This window comes from Onychomys torridus, chromosome 9 (genome assembly GCF_903995425.1).
Source record: "Onychomys torridus chromosome 9, mOncTor1.1, whole genome shotgun sequence".
In the NCBI taxonomy this organism is placed as follows: domain Eukaryota; kingdom Metazoa; phylum Chordata; class Mammalia; order Rodentia; family Cricetidae; genus Onychomys; species Onychomys torridus.
The window spans coordinates 51,654,006-51,669,930 of NC_050451.1; the positions used below are offsets into that span (position 1 = coordinate 51,654,006).

Sequence of the window (15,925 nt, forward strand, 5' to 3'; positions counted from 1 at the left end):
TTGTCCAGTCATCAGTTGATAGACATAGAGTTTATTTCAATTTCTTGGATATTGTGAAGAGTTTTCACAATTAATATAGAAGTTCAGATATCTCTTTGACATACTGATTTCATTTCCTTTTAATAAATCCCCACTAGTGGCATTTCTGGATCATGAGGTAATTCTCTTTTAATTTCAGGAAGACCATCCATGCTATTGCCCGTAATGGTTCCACTAATTTACAACCCAACCAATGGTGTACAAATGTTCCCTTGTTTCCACACCTTCTGACAGGAATTCCAACCACGCCCCCATGGTCGTGCATGCCCAGCAGGACACTTAGTCATCTTCGCCTAGTCATTTCCAGGTCATAGGTCATAGGTCCTGTGTGACCCATGCTCCATGGTTATTCGGTCACATAGTCACACAGATGTGACCATGTGATCTATGCACATTTGTGGGATAGCCACGTGGGCCTGTGTGCTCAGGTGTGTCCTGGCCTTTATAAGGCAGGGCCCCATGTTCCCCCGCCCTCCTTCTCACACGTGTCTTTCCACAGGCCTGATCACATCTGTCCCGTTCTCTTTGTCTTGATAAAACTCTTGTTAGTGGATTCTGTCGTGTGTCGTGACTTTTCCCTGGGGGCAAGGGCGCTACAAAAAAAAACAACAAAAAAACAAAAACAAAAACAAACAAACAAACAAAAAACCAAAACCATCACCATCCCCAACACTTGTTACCTTTAGTATTTCTACAGTAACCATTCTTACTGGAGCCAGATATGTAACTCCAGTTTTCATTTGTGGTTCTAGATAATTAGTAATGCTGAGAGAAAAATGTTTTATAAAAAGCATCCTTTCTTTCTTTTATACTGATATCCATCATTCTTGGGAAGGTGGTCTGACATGCAAATATCTATTCAAAACAAAGACACAAAATGTTAGGTTTGTTGACTAACAAATACCACATGAAGAACACAGCTCAGGCAGTGCTAGCTTTATCCAGGTAAGTCCTTTCAACCCCTCTGAGCCTTGATATTCCATCTCTAAAAGAATGGCCAAGCTGTTGTGATACAGCCTTGGTGGGTGGAGACAAGGTGCCCCACCATGGGCAGGCAAGAGACAGAGACATCATGCAGACAGTGCCCAGTGGAGAGTTTTATTTGGTGAAGGGAAGAGAAGAGAGGGGAAGAGAGGGGAAGAGAGAGAGAGAGAGAGAGAGAGAGAGAGAGAGAGGAGAAGAGAAGGGAAGGGGGAGAGGTATGTGTTATCTCGTGGCAGAGAGAGAGAGAGAGAGAGAGAGAGAGAGGGAGAGAGAGGGAGGGAGGTGGAGGAGTCCTTTCTTAAAGGGAATGAAGGTAGGATGGTGTCAGGACGCTGGGCAGGCCAGGATATCATCTACTTATTGGCCAGGATTCCAAGACGTGGGTCTGAATGCTGTCATAAGCCTCTTTGCTGTGTTTGTGACAGTAGGTGTTTGGGATGAGACTGAAGCTCCATGAGACCATGAGTCCAATGAAAGATACCCTGGAACATTTCATGGCCAAGAACCCTTCCTTGGGAGAGACATCTCACCACTGGCCACACAAACACTTCAATGCCTAACCTACTATCATGGTCTTATCCCGAGTTTAACTCAAAGCAGAGGCAAGAGCAAAATTCTCTCAGCGGTTTTCCTCTACCAAGAAGACATTTGTAGGTCTCTGAAGGAGAAAGGAAGATAGCTACTATGATGGGTTATTTAATAATAATAATAATAATAATAATAATAATAATAATAATAATGAGAATCTAGAGTATAGTATATCCGTGAAAGGGAAAAATCAGTAGCCCTCTTGAGAGACGCTATCCTCCCTTCTCTAAAGGTATCTGCTGACCAGCAGTTTTAGAGCTAACCAGAGATTGAACTCATGGAAAAATAAGACCAGAACAATACATCTGAATGTATATATCCTGGGCTCAGCAAAAACAGGATATAGGGAGTAAAAAAAATATGTCTCTGTAGATACCCTGCATCCTGTTAGCCATTGGTAACTTCACGCTTATAGTTCAGCCAGTAACTTCAAAGAACTACCTCACCCCTAGCCCCCTTGTCCAATCCCAAGATATGTAGCCCTCTGCACGTAAACCTTTCCTATATAATCCACTTGAAGTGAATGCTTGGGGCCATCCTCCTCTGCCTGCTGTGTCAAGTGTTGGGCACAGACCAAGCGTGGGCTTGCTTTGTTATTAATAAACCCCTGTGTGCTTGCTTCGGATATCGGCTCTGTGGTGGTCTTGCTTGGGGCGTGGGAGGGGAGGTCTTGCAACACGGGCACAACACTAGCATGAGTACCAGAAAGATGCCTGAGCTGGTAATGTACTAGCATCGAATGCTTTACCACTAGAGTTTGATCCCTAGAACTCACATAAACGTAGAAGGAGACAACTCCACAAAGTTGTTCTTTGACCTCCACATGCATGCTAAACACACACACACACACACACACACACACACACACACACACACACAAGGGCACATGTGCGCTAATAGTATTTTTAAATAAAGTATACCAGCATGAATACATTTTTCATTTTATTCTCATATCCTTCAAAAAAAAACCCTCTTGCAATGCATGTGCTTTTGGAGAAGATGAAACTGGAGTTGAGTTGCTAAATAAAGTCTTCAAGAGAGGGTACCTTCAAAGCAGAGTGTAACCAATAAAACTACGCTCTACTAGCATCTTACAGATTGTAGTGCGTGGGCCACTTGGCAGCAAGCCTACCCTCAAAGGGCAGAATAAAAATCAAAGTCAGTATCAATCTTCCATCACTGGCCCCACACAGTGCAAGCTTAATGGCTCCTTTCAAGGGCCACAGTTTTAGCTCCAGGGAAGTACTGTTCAGTTCTACTTCTGAGTCTAGGCATTCAACCTTGAACACAGCACAGAACTGGCCCTCACAGGAGAAAGCAGCAAGAGTTCCAACTCAACCACTCCCAAATGGGAACTTCTCTCTGACCCCTGAGGGCCTCAGGCCCTGATTGGAATCTCAAGCCAACTGTTTGAAAGAAAGCTCATCTGGGGACTTTTCTACATCAGTTTCTGGCCAGGTGAGTAAGACACTTCTCTTCTCTCCTAAGTCAAGCCTGTTGACATGTTAAGACCCTTTTATTTTTTGGAACTCTGTGAGTATTCCTACCTGTATCCTACCCAGTCTTGACTTGCTTGTGCTCTGTAATAGTATTTCTGGGACCCCGGGCTTTCAATGTGACTTGAAGGCAAATAATGTAGCCATTTTCCCCCTGAATTTTCAAGAGTGAAGAGGGAAGGTGTTTAGGCCTCATGTGGGGTGCCCTGCTCTACTCATGGAAGCACTCTGCCCTTAGCTGAGTACCTTCATATCATGTGGTTTGCAGAGATGAAGGTGGTGTTAGATGATGCGGGGTCTCCTCTTCTTCTAAACCCGATAGACGCTGTGATCTCCCTGGAAGAGTGAGACAGAATCCAGCCCCACCTAGCCCAGAGCATCTCCATAAAAGAGGCTCCCAGACAGCTACTGGCGGGCAGTTCTGCACCCTGCAGCCATGCGCCTGCATCTTTCTGGCTTACTGCTCTACCTGGTGATCTCATTGCCTGCAGGTAGGAGGTCTGAATATGAAAAGGGCTCCTAAGGGCTCAGAGCCTAAAGTTAAAATAAGTAAACAAACAAATAAACAGTATAAGCCCAGCATAGGAAGTTCCACCCATAGGAGATGGGTCAGTCGGTTAGGGCTAAGATGTGGGTAAGGGGTATCGAGGTGTCATTCTGTACACTAGTTATTTTTCATTATTTCCTGAAGACCCCAGGGATCTTTAGAGAGGGGAGCCCATTTCATGATGCGTGCATCCCTATTCAGCCACCAGATTCCTGTTTCCTCTAAACTATGTTTTGTTGGTTGGTTGGTTGGTTGGTTGGTTGGTTGGTTGGTTGGTTGGTTGGTTGATAGGTACAGGATCTCTCTTTGTAGCCCTGATTGTTCTGAAACTCACTCTGTAGACCAGGCTGGCCTTGAACTCCCAGAAATCCGCCTGCCTCTGCCTCTAGAGTGCTGGGATTAAAGACATATGCCACCACCACCAGCTTTTCATAGACCTAGACCTACAGTCTCACTGAGATATGATGGGAAGCAAGAGGATGGGTCCCAGAAAGGGACTCAACAGATTCCAAACCCTCCACCAGCAAGAGAAAACAAGACTGGCTTTGCTCCTAGCCTCCTGAAAACTGATTTCTCTTTTTCTCTATTCCTTCAGGTAACTGTACGGTCGGGCATAGAGGTATAGAGTTTCGAACATGTACTTCAGTCCAAGGCCTTTGTTTCTTTGGTTGTAGGCCAGGATGGACATGGATAGCTTTCTGTCACAACATAATGTCCTGTTGTAAAGAGGAAAAACTATTTGCACCTCCTCAAAGCAAAGTTAGATGACCTATGCTTCACTGCTCCAATTAAAAGGTCGTGCGAATAATTAAAAGTTCCCAATCTGTCTTTAAGTTCTGCGAGCTCAATAAGAGAGATTGTGGGGGAAAATGGGATCACACTGGCTGATTTGCTGTTTCCTGGTAGGATTCCAGATGTACTTTGTGAAGAAGCATTGCAGTGAATGGTACTTCCTGCTTTTTCTTGCTTCTCTTAAATCATAAATTCCTGCCTGGGGCTGGAGAGAGGGCTCAGTGGTTAAGAGTACCGACTGCTCTTCCAGAGGACCTTTGTTTGATTTCCAGCACCTACATGGTGGCTCACAACTATCTGTAACTCCAGTTCCAGGTGATCTGATGCCTTCTTCTGGCCTCTGCAGGCACATCACATATGTAGTACACAGATAGACACCACAAACATGAAATTCAATTAAATTTGAACAAAAATATTAAAATAAATTCAGCTGCTCCATACAAGTCCTCAGGCCCAAGGGAATGTCATTCCCTAAGCACAGAAACAGTAGCTGCCATGATGCTACCAGTCTTTAAACTGTTTTGCATGTATCAAACTACTTAATCCTCAAAACAGAATCTGGTTTCTTCAAATGATGAAGTTTTTCCCCTAAGATCATACAAGTAGTAAATTAGTTTGTCCTGGATTTGAACCCAGCCCATCTTCACTAGTTTTTTTTTTTTTTTTAATCTTCTTGTTATCATCATCATCATCATCATCATCATCATCATCTATTTATTTCCCCAGGGAAGAACACATCAATTGATTACCCAATACCAAGTGAGCCCTGAAAAACATAGACATATAAGTAATATACAAACTGAACAGGTGTATTTAAATATTTGGGAACATGCAAAACACACACACACACACACACACACACACACACACACACACACACACACAGTCTGCTTTTGGTTGCTCTGAAATGCTTCTCACTTGGGAAGTATAGGAGTTTGGCTGGGCTGTAGTTTCAATGAGAAGTCATGAATCCAACCAGATTCCTGAAATGCTAACCCTTCAGAACTCTCCTTAAGGCTCAAAGCCATAAAGTACTTTCTAAGTTCCATTTCTGGCTCTCAACACAGGCCCTTGACCTTAAGTACCCACACACCTGACATCCCTACTTTTGCCATGCTTCCTCCCACTCGTGTTCAGGATGAAGCCATCTACACATGGTTCTGCCTCCCCTTGGGGATCCATCAGGATCCTTGTAATTCACTGCAGAGCAAAGGGAATGGTGGCGACTTCATCTAAAGAGTGGTCTTTCCCAAAACTGTGGCTGCAGGAACGCTCTGTTAGGACAGCAGGAAGGACCTACCCGCCCATTGGGCTTCAGCTTCTGATTCTCAAAGTTCTAGCAAAAAAAGACAACCTAAAGGTCATGATGGAGTCACGCAGCTAAACTCTAATGACACGATGTTTTGGTTAGCCCTTCGGAGCCCCTCCAGAAGCATCTACAGTGTGTGGTAACCTGTATTGGCTCCTTAAAGCCTATCTATCGCTGGGCGGTGGTGGCACACACCTTTAATCCCAGCACTAGGGAGGCAGAGGCATGTGGATCTCTGTGAGTTCAAGGCCAGCCTGGTATACAGAGCAAGTTCCAGGACAGGCTCCAAAGCTACAGAGAAACCCTATCTCGAAAAACAAAAAATTAATTAATTAATAATAATAATAATGAAAAGTAGGTAAAAGAAAAGCAAAAAATTCTTTCATCAGATTTCACATTTTCCTTGTGGTCCCCAAGGCCATATAATGTTGGCCAATAATACAAAAGTGTTTCTCTGACTTTGATAGCTAAGTGCAAGCAAAGGACACAGAATTCTCTCCAGCAGATACCGAAGAAGACTAAGATCTTCAAAATTATGATTCTTGGAGAGTATGCCTTAGTGTGTGCCTCAAGCATGAGAGCACTTGGCTGACAAGTGCAAGAGTCCGGGTTCAATCCCAGGACCACAAAACTGCTGCAAGCCACAGGAAAACACCATGGAATCCAGCTTCTATCACAAAAGCTACTGCTTGGAAAAGTCAAGGACTTCTCCAAAGGTCAAGCCATGGCTTAAGAAGCTTGGTGATATTTTAGCTGGATCCTACAAGTGATTTTTTCCTCCTCCGTGGTACTGGTGTCTACACATTCACCCCTGACATATACAACTGGAACTAAAGAGATGGGTCCCAGCAGGGAAGGGAGAAGAGGGGGTGTAATAAAAGCCCCACACTGCTTGTCCTTTCCTTCAAGGGGGTAAACAGCTGTTTGGCTGCCTGTGTGGAGCCCCCAGAGTGCCCTCCAGCCTCATCTTTTCCCTTGAGGAGTGAATGACCATGAGCATCATAAAGACCCAACCCCAACGACAACAAGTTTGGTGGGTACCAATCCGTATACATACCAAAAAGTTACGTCTACCCACTAGTCCTGCCGTTCTGCAATACTAAGGGACAAGGCTCGTTTCCAGTTCCTGGCCTGCATGGAGGCTGTGTGCAGCATGCTTTACAGAGGTGACTCCTTCTCACCACCACACAGTCATCACCTGTCTCACTCACTCACAGTCTTTGCACACCAGCCTCCAGTCCATGAGGGGCATTCTCAAGAAACCCAAGGCTTTTCTAAGGTCTTACCTGTCAGTTGCTTCCTTCCTTTTTGTCAAGGGCAGCACAGTGCTAGGCATGCAGTCAGAATTCAATAACAGAATAGACTTCATTAGAGAAAGTTCTAGAGACTCGTTGCGTATCCGTGCACACACTTTGTTGGGTTCGGGGTTTTGCAATAATGGGGAACAGACCACCAAAGTCTATTAAACCAGAAGCAAACTTTATTCCAGAAAAAAAAAAATCACCTCAGGAGGAGAGAGGTAGTTCAATGATTAAGAGCAGTGTCTGATGATCTAGAAGACCCAGGTTCAATTCACAGGCCACATCCAGTGTCTGATCACCAGGATTAAAAAAAAAAAAAAAAATCACCACAGGGCAGAAAAGCTTGTCAGCTAGCTGACACCACAGCCAATGTTTGGGATTTCTGGGACTGTGGCAATGGAGGGGGGTTATGAGCCCCTTTTACAGTAAGCAGGAAAGCATCAGGCTCGGGGTGCATGCTAGGAGTCACGTAGAAACAACTATTAAAAGTTATCTTTGGTCCAGGCAGTTGTTGGCTATAAGGGGCAAGGGGGTTAAAAGTTAACCCCTGGCTGTGGACAGAGGAGCTGGCTGTAAAGCAAAAAGCCATTGTTAGAAGTTAACCTTTAGAGCTGATGACTGTCTGCTTTTATTTATTAAGCTGATAATTTTATATTTCTATATTCCTGGACCCTTCAACTTAAAATGGCTCTGAGTTGTACAATGAAAAAGAATTGGGAGGGAGCCTTGCAATACAGCTCATCGGGTGAAGGCTGCTATACCTGACTATCTAGGCTTGATCCCCAAAACCTACATGGTAGAAGGAGAGGGCCTTTATGCACACGCGCGCGCGCGCACACACACACACACACACACACACACACACACACACACACACACACACACACCATCTGACTGAAGACCAGTGGAAGCTGAGTTCAGAAAGGGGAGAGGCTTGTCTATAGTGGGTAACTGTTTCAGCCTTGACTTTGAAATACTGGCCCTAGTGTGAAAGCAAGTAACACCTGCCTATGATCTACCCCTGGGACATGGCCTAGAGGAGACCCCTTAAGACCCGAGGTGTGTACATGCTTGGCTCTCTCTCTCTCTCTTGATCCCTCGTGGTCCTGGAGGCTGGACTGTACCTCATCTCTCTGATCCTGTAACCGACCCCTTCCTTATTGGCTGTAAGTTACCCCAGAAATAAACCTCTCTTGATTACCAGATAAACTAAGTGGAATTGCCTTGGTAATAATAATGATGCTTGTCAATCACACTTCTGGTGATAGGCCACAATTAAAAATTGTTTTATCTTTTTCAATCTTCATTGTTTGGGAAAATGGACACATGCCAACTTGGGTAAGTCTAAAAAGAACATAGACCAAAATTCAATGCAATCCACGAGTGATCCTCAGCCTGTGCCTGCCTTTGAAAGCTCTGGGGTTCTCTCAGCCCTGTAGGCTGAAATGAAAACTTCCAGGGTAGGAAGGCCAACCCCTAGTTTTTGCTTCCGTCAGCAGGGGGCGCAAGTACAGGCTTCAGGGCTTCTTCCCACTTCCAACTTGAAGTTGTGAACAGAGCTGAAAAAGTGTGAGGTTGGATACAAACTTCACAGACGGGGATTTTACACTGGGGCTTGGGGAGGAGAGGAATGGGGTGGTGTTGGGAGGGTTACTAATACTGACTGGGAGGACAAAAATCCATTTCCAGCTGGATATGGTAATGAAGACCCTTAGCAAAAGTGATGTGTTGGTTGGCATTTTATTTTAATTGCACATGAATGTAGACTTGGAAGCCATCTGTCTGGGCTCAATTCCTTGTCACTCTTTGTTGAATGACATTAGAAAAGGTGCTTACCAAACTCTAGTTGCCCATCTGTAAATGGGGAGTAATAACCATTTACATAACAGAGCACGCGTAAGCTGATGAGCAGAAGATGTTGAGTGGGACTGAACCTGTCCACTAATAAGAACTACTGGAGTATTTCAGGCCCGGCCCCAGATTCTACTGCCTAAGAGGTCAGAAAGGATAACTTCTGAAACCAATGTGCGTGCCTTCTCACACAAGCGTTCTTTATAGATCTTTTTAATTACCTTATGGAGCCGTGGACTTTCCCAGGGCTTTTCATATATCCTTAGCATCGGCTGCTCTTCCCCTCTCCTCTCCTCTCCCCTCCTCTCCCCTCCTCTCCTCTCCCCTCCCCTCTCCTCCCCTCCCCTCCTCTCCTTTCCCCTCCCCTCCTCTCCTCTTTTCTCCCTTACCCCTGCCGCCATTCCTGCTTAAATTTAACTCGAAATTTTCCTCCCCAGCACCACCTGCACTGTGCTACCCTGCCCTCTCCCCTTAGGGCCTCCTCCCATCTCCCTCTCATGACCCCTTTCTAGCTTCCTGGGCTCTGCAGACACTTCCAAATTAAACACACAAATCCTTCAAAGCCAGGATTCACATATGAGGGAGAATACGCAGCATGTGTGTTTCTGGACTCGGGTTACCTCATTCAGGGTAATACTTTCCAGTTCCATCCATTTTTTTTCCTTTTTAATTTCATTTGCTTTTATAGCAGAATAAAATGCCATTGTGCGTGTATCACATTTCCGTTATTCCTTCATCAGCCAATGAGCATCTAAGCTCAGTCCATTTCTTAGTGGTTCACATAATATTTCTACAAAACACCCAACTGGATCATCAGATACCCTTTATTCAGAGTTTGTTTACATAACCACAAGCTAAAAGACATTGGGAAAATAAAAATACCAAATACTCTCCATGCTCTATTTAGCTGCACAGATTAAAAATAAGCAATCAAACAGAACAAACAGCAACAACAGCAAACCCTCTTCACAACAGTAAACAAAGAAAAGATAATATAGGGCAGAAAGTGTGTCAAGGAACAGGCAAGCATCAGTGAAGATGGCTTTAAAACTCTGGAAACAGAATCCATAAAAGATGTCCACAGACGGAAAGTTGAAGACCTTTCCTGTCAATTTAGCAATTGGGTGTAATCTCACAAACCTTCCAATCACACAGACTCATCCTCAAGCTCCCAAAGAAAGCTTCTAAATAAGACTGTCATCAGAACTTCTGAAGATGAGGAGTGAGCCCACGCCCCCTTCTAGACATTGGAGCCCATGATGCAGTCTGAACAAAGGGAACAGGTAGCAGCACATGCCTGGATGCACTGTCAAGTGGGAAAAGTCAAGGATTGCTCACTAACTAGGGTCAGGGACACTTGGTGACTCTCTGCACATGAAGTTGGAGGCTCCCTGCACACACTATCCTAGAATAAACTCAAAATGAAGCAGAGATAGCAAGCTACAAAGAGGGAGCTGTGGGATTACTTTATCATCGTTCTACCTGAAATAAAACACAAATGCCATTTAAAAAATCATAGATTACAGCAGAAGAATAATTTCTTCATGAAATAGGAAAATAATCATGAAATAGAACAAATAATAAAATTTTAGAAGTCAGGTTGATAGTTCCAAGTAAAACTTTTCAAATATTAATAAAAACCCTTGAGATTACTTCTACGAAGATATGATGTGTGTGTATGTGTGTGTGTGGTGCATGTGTGTGCATATGAATGTGTATTTGGGGTATACATGCATGTGTGTAAGTGGTGTGTGTATGTGTGTGTATATGTGTGCATGTGTGCTTGGGGTGTGTGTGTATATGCATGTGAGCAAGTGTTTGGGGTATGAATACACATGTGTGTATGGTATGTATATGCATGTGTGTGTATATGTGTGTGTATATGTGTCTATTGTGCATGCACTGTGTGAATTTGGGGTGTGAGTGTGTGGTGTGTATGTGCATATGTGTGTGTTTGGGGTGTGTGTGATGCATGTGTATGCATGTGATGTGTCTTTGGGGTGTGCATACATATGTGTGCAGTATGTATATGCATGTGTGTATACTGTACATGTACATATGTGTTTGAGGTGTGTGCACATGTGCATGTATGTGTGTGTGTTTGGGGTATGGGTGTGTGGTATGTATGTGCCTGTGTGTGGTATGTATGTGCATATCTGTGTGTTTGGTTGTGTATGTGCTTGTGTGCTTGGGGTATGTGTCATAGTCCATGTGTGGCGGTCAGAAGACAATCTTATATAGCTTTTTTTCCCTTCCATCTTTGTGCACATAGATTCTGAGGGTGGGACAGAGGGGACCCCCTGAGCCCAACATTGGGATGTTGTTACAATGGAACACACCCACGCTAAGAGTGGTTTCTGCTACTCACAACAGCACAGCATGGCAGGCAACCTCCCAGAGGAAACAATGGGGAACAGAAGCAAGACGGGACAGTGGCACCACTGGCTGCCACTCACTAGACTCACTTGGATTTTAAGAGCACAGCACTGTGTCAGCAGCAGGGAAGGGGCTGTTTCTGGTGGGTGATGAGGGAGATGACGAGTTTTGAAAACACTCTGGGAACATGTATATGAACATTGGCGTTTTTAAGAACCCCTCAGTCCACGTGCACACAGAAGACCTGGGTGGCACATGTTGACATCAGTAAGTAGCACTAGGAAGTGGGTCATATCACTCCAGAAAAAAAAAAAAAAAAAGGATCTTACAGCCAAGCTTTCCTGACTGGCCTTTGAAAACCAGCAAGGGGGAGGCGGGGGCTCCTAGGATAATGAGAAACAGCAGAAGTGTTGCAGAATAAAGCAGAGCTCAGGTGTCTGGGGGCCATGATGGTTCCCTCTGCATGTTGTGGGCTAGTTCCCATTTCTCTTCCAGACTCCTGGAGCTCCCTGACTTCCGAAGTCCCGGTACCTTCTCATCACTCCCTGAATGAGGCACTGTCCAGACAAGACCCAGGCTGTCCACCCTGTGGCGCCAGCAAGGGGATAGCAGACAGCATGGCCCTGCTCCCACCGCCTCCCCTTCCCCTGACACCATAACAAATGACCTCATCTGAGGAGCCAACTTGTATCAGCCTTGTCGCTGCAGGCCAACAGAGGGAGCGTCAGGAGGAGCAGAGGCGGCTCCAGGCCAACAGAGGGAGCCTCAGGAGGTGGCACTGGGCACAGGTTACTTTGGACCTAGTTCTGTAGAGCATCAGCTGCAGCCTTCAAATCAAGGGCACCTCAGCCTTGTTCTTGGGTCTTGAACCTCTTTCAGTCCCCCTCCTTTGTGCTATTCGTGGGTACAGACAGCCACCACACACACAGTCACAGAATGACATAGGAGGCTGCGTGCGTGTGTGTGTGTGTGTGTGTGTGTGTGTGTGTGTGTGTGTGTGCCTTCCAGGTAATAGAATTACACACATACACACCACCCTGACATTTTGTTGTTGCTGTGGTTTGAGTTTTGAGTTTTTATTTGCATGGATTCTGGGGATCCGATTCAGGCCCTGCTGCTTGCAAAGCAGGTACTTTATTGACTGACCACTTCTCCAACCCCAGGAGGCCCCCTTTGAACACCCTCTGCTGCTGGAAGGTCCTACAGGTACTTCACCCACAGGAACTACAGCCCCCATGCCTTCAGTCTGTCCTACAGAGTCATTTTAGGCAGTCCAGAAACTGAAGTCTAGGACTCTATTAGTCCGTGGTCCCATTACCCCACATTCCACACTGGTACTTCAGGGATACAGGAGAAAACTCCTGCAGGGGATGGGGAGGCAACCATGCTCCATCAGATGATCTGACTACCCTGGTGGCTTTGATGCTGGTGTCTTTTTCTAATCTGCCCCAGCATTTAAGGATGGTGCTCATGCTGTTGTTCATACCGGGGCAGGTTTTAGAGCCTTCCACAGTATGTGACCTTAAGCACAAACTTCAGCAAAGTTTTATAACCTTTCTAGATCTCAGTGGGTAATCTACCAAAGTGGGGTGCAACAGTTCTTGCCTTCAAGCCCTTTTGTAAAAATCAAGTGAACAACTAAATCAGTGCTCCATGTTCATCATGAAGGATGCTGTGGGATATCTTTCTGTACACTGACAATATATGCTGTTCCCATTAGTTAGTAAATAAAGCTGCACTGGCCTATGGCAGGGCAGGATGGAGCCAGGCGGGAAAATCCAAGAGAGATAAGGAGAGGAGAAAGGAGAAAGGAGTGGGGGGGAGACACCAATCTGCCATCCAAGGAGCAACATGTAATAGGACGCAGGTAAAGCCACAGCCACATGGCAAAACATAGATGAGTAGAAATGGGTTAATTTAAGACAAAAGAGCTAGCTAGCAAGAAGCCTGCCATAGGCCAAATAGTTGGTGGTTAAAATATGCCTCTGAATGATTTTTTTTTTTCGAGACAGGGTTTCTCTGTAGCTTTGGAGCCTGTCCTGGACTAGCTCTGTAGACCAGGCTGGGCTCGAACTCACAGAGATCCACCTGCCTCTGCCTCCCAAGTGCTGGGATTACAGGTGTGTGCCACCACTGCCTGGCGGAATGATTATTTTATAAGCAGCTGCAGGACCATGGGGCCAGGTGGGGCCAGAGAAACATGGGAACTGGGTGGGACTGGAGTAACTTCCAACTACAGAAGAAGCAGTCAATAAATGTGTAACATCTTTGTTACCAGGGTCCATCTGGTGTTGGCCTGAGAAGGTGGTCAGCTCTACCTGGCTTCTTTATCCCCATCAATCTGAAAGTACCACCTGTTGAGTGTGTGAACAGGGACTCAGTGGCCTTCCCAAAGGCAGCTGGGGTTCTTGTATGCTGGATCACAGGACCCATGTTGGCCTTTCTGCCCTTACTCAGGATAGCACACATTGTGACTATGTATACATTACAAGCATCTCATGTCTTCAGAAATTACTAGCTGAGGGCTGGGGTTGTAGCTTAGTTGGTAGAACTGCTTGCCTAGCATGCATGAAGCCCTGGGTTCCATTCCCAGCACAGCATAAACTGGCTATGGTGGTGCTCACCTGTGATCCCAGCACTCAGGAGACAGAGGCAGGAGGATCAAGACACTAAGATTCTCCTTAGCCACATAGTGAGTTCAAGGCCAGCCTGGGATGCATGAGCCTTTATCTCAAGAAGAAGGAGGAGGTGGAGAAGGGAAAATTGGGAAGAGAAGAGAAGAGGAGGAGAGGAAGTAATCATTAGGCAAGAAGTGGATTTTGTTCAACATCAGGAAACACCTGTGTTAGGTCTCCTCTCCTCCCAGAGAGCAGCCAGTGTGTCCCCAGCCAGTCTTCCATCTAGTCTCTGTGCTCCTGCAGACACTTCAACCCAGTGACCTCTCTTCTCAACAAGTGTCACCATAGGTTGGCCTCTGTACCATGGACAGATGGTCAGACGCTAACCTGAGACAGAAGGGGCTTGGAGACTCACTGTCTCCCCCCAGATCCCACACTCACCCAGCTCCTGAACGCCTGCGGGAGCTTCCTGGGATTTTGCTAGGCTTCTCTCCTTCCACATCCTGACGTCAGCAGGTACCGCCTCCCACCACACACTCGAGTGGGAAAGGTGCCGGCTGAGGAGGGTCAGCAATCATCCACAGACACACAGCTGCTGTGCAAACTAGGCTTTCTGCTCTTATAGAAACATAATGGTTTGCTTTAGAAAAACAAAGACTTAATATTTCCCCACTGTTACTCAGTGTGTATCTTGGGAATGTACTGCGTTAGAATGTTAGATTTTCAAAATTGCCATTTCAACTGTTGACTTGGGTCTCACTAAAAAAAAAACCAACAACAACAGTGTGTGTCTTAGTCAGTATTCTGTTGCTGTGAAGAGACACCATGACCAGGACAGCTCTTATAAAGGCAAGCATTTGATTGGGGCTGGCTTACAGTCTCAGAGGTTTAGTCCATTATCAGCATGGCACCATGCAGGTAGACATGGTCCTGGAGGAGCTGAGAGTTTTACATCGGGATACGCAGGCAACAGGGAGAGAAAAGCACTAAGCCTGGCGTTAGCATTTGAACCCCAAAGCCTACCCCAGTGACATATTTCCTCCAACAAGACCACATCTACTTTAACAAGGCCACATGTCCTAATCCTTTCAAATAGTGCCACTCCCTGTGGGCGGGCCTATGGGGGCCATTTCCTTTCAGACCACCACATTGGGCCAACAAGATGGCTCAGTGAATAAAGGCATTTGCAAACAAGACTGATAGCCTGAGTCTGAGTCCCAGGTCCCACATGGTAGAAGGAGAGAACAGACTCCAGTAAACAGTCCTCTGACCTCCACACATGGCAACATGGCAACGATGCTCGCTCGCGCTCTCTCTCTCTCTCTCTCTCTCTCTCTCTCTCTCTCTCACACACACACACACACACACACACACACACACACACACACACACACGACAGATGTGTCAAGCTTCTGTAGACCACCTCTCCTCTGCTGCCTCAGCAGCTCGAGCCCTTTTCCCAGGAGGCCTCAGCAGCTGGCTGGCAGGTTCCTGCTCCAAAGCAACCAAATGTGACTGGAAGGCATGATTAAAACATGAAGACACTTCAGGAGAGACGCAACAGAACTCAAGACTTGTAGACTGTGCTACTCAACTGTTGGAGGAGTATATCATAGGGATATTGCCACCCATATTGAGAAGGAGTTTGACAGGAAATTACAACCCTTCCTGTGGGGCAAAACTTTGGTGACACAGGAAACCAAACACTTTATTTCTTTCTACCTAAATCGGGTGGCCATTTCTTCTATTCAGATCTGGTTAGAAGTACAGACTGTGCCCAACACCCAGTGGTCCACCCCAAAACAAGGACTGCATCCTAAATTCCAAATGCCAGTGTCTGAATCTCCAACCTTGCTAAGGGAACACCTCATTTTGAATCTGTTGTGTTTTGTACAGGGCATCATCCTCTAGTATGTATCATCATCAGGTACAGCTCCTGATGTCTGAGCACAAGGTGACAGGGACCAGGCTTTCACTTCTTTTGGGAAGGAAGTTTTCAGTAAGAAAGTAAAACTGGTCTGAGG

The 15,925-nt window shown here is 45.8% G+C and overlaps 1 protein-coding gene and 1 pseudogene across 1 annotated transcript; both read left to right on the forward strand.

The window, feature by feature from the left end:
- Positions 1-3,543: 3,543 nt before the first annotated feature.
- Positions 3,544-4,422, forward strand: Defb136 (defensin beta 136). Its single transcript, XM_036198517.1, has 2 exons — positions 3,544-3,598; positions 4,250-4,422. The coding sequence occupies exons 1-2, from the start codon at positions 3,544-3,546 to the stop codon at positions 4,420-4,422; spliced, it is 228 nt and encodes a 75-aa protein (XP_036054410.1).
- Positions 4,423-15,300: 10,878 nt separating this feature from the next.
- LOC118590757 lies at positions 15,301-15,663 on the forward strand (annotated as a pseudogene).
- Positions 15,664-15,925: the final 262 nt, after the last annotated feature.

What these genes read in the sequence shown, in the direction of transcription:
- Defb136 (XM_036198517.1), top strand. Translation starts at nt 3,544, where the DNA reads ATGCGCCTGCATCTTTCTGGCTTACTGCTCTACCTGGTGATCTCATTG. An exon ending in GGTGATCTCATTGCCTGCAG is followed by an intron (nt 3,599 to 4,249) that starts GTAGGAGGTCTG and finishes CTATTCCTTCAG; the next exon opens with GTAACTGTACGGTCGGGCAT.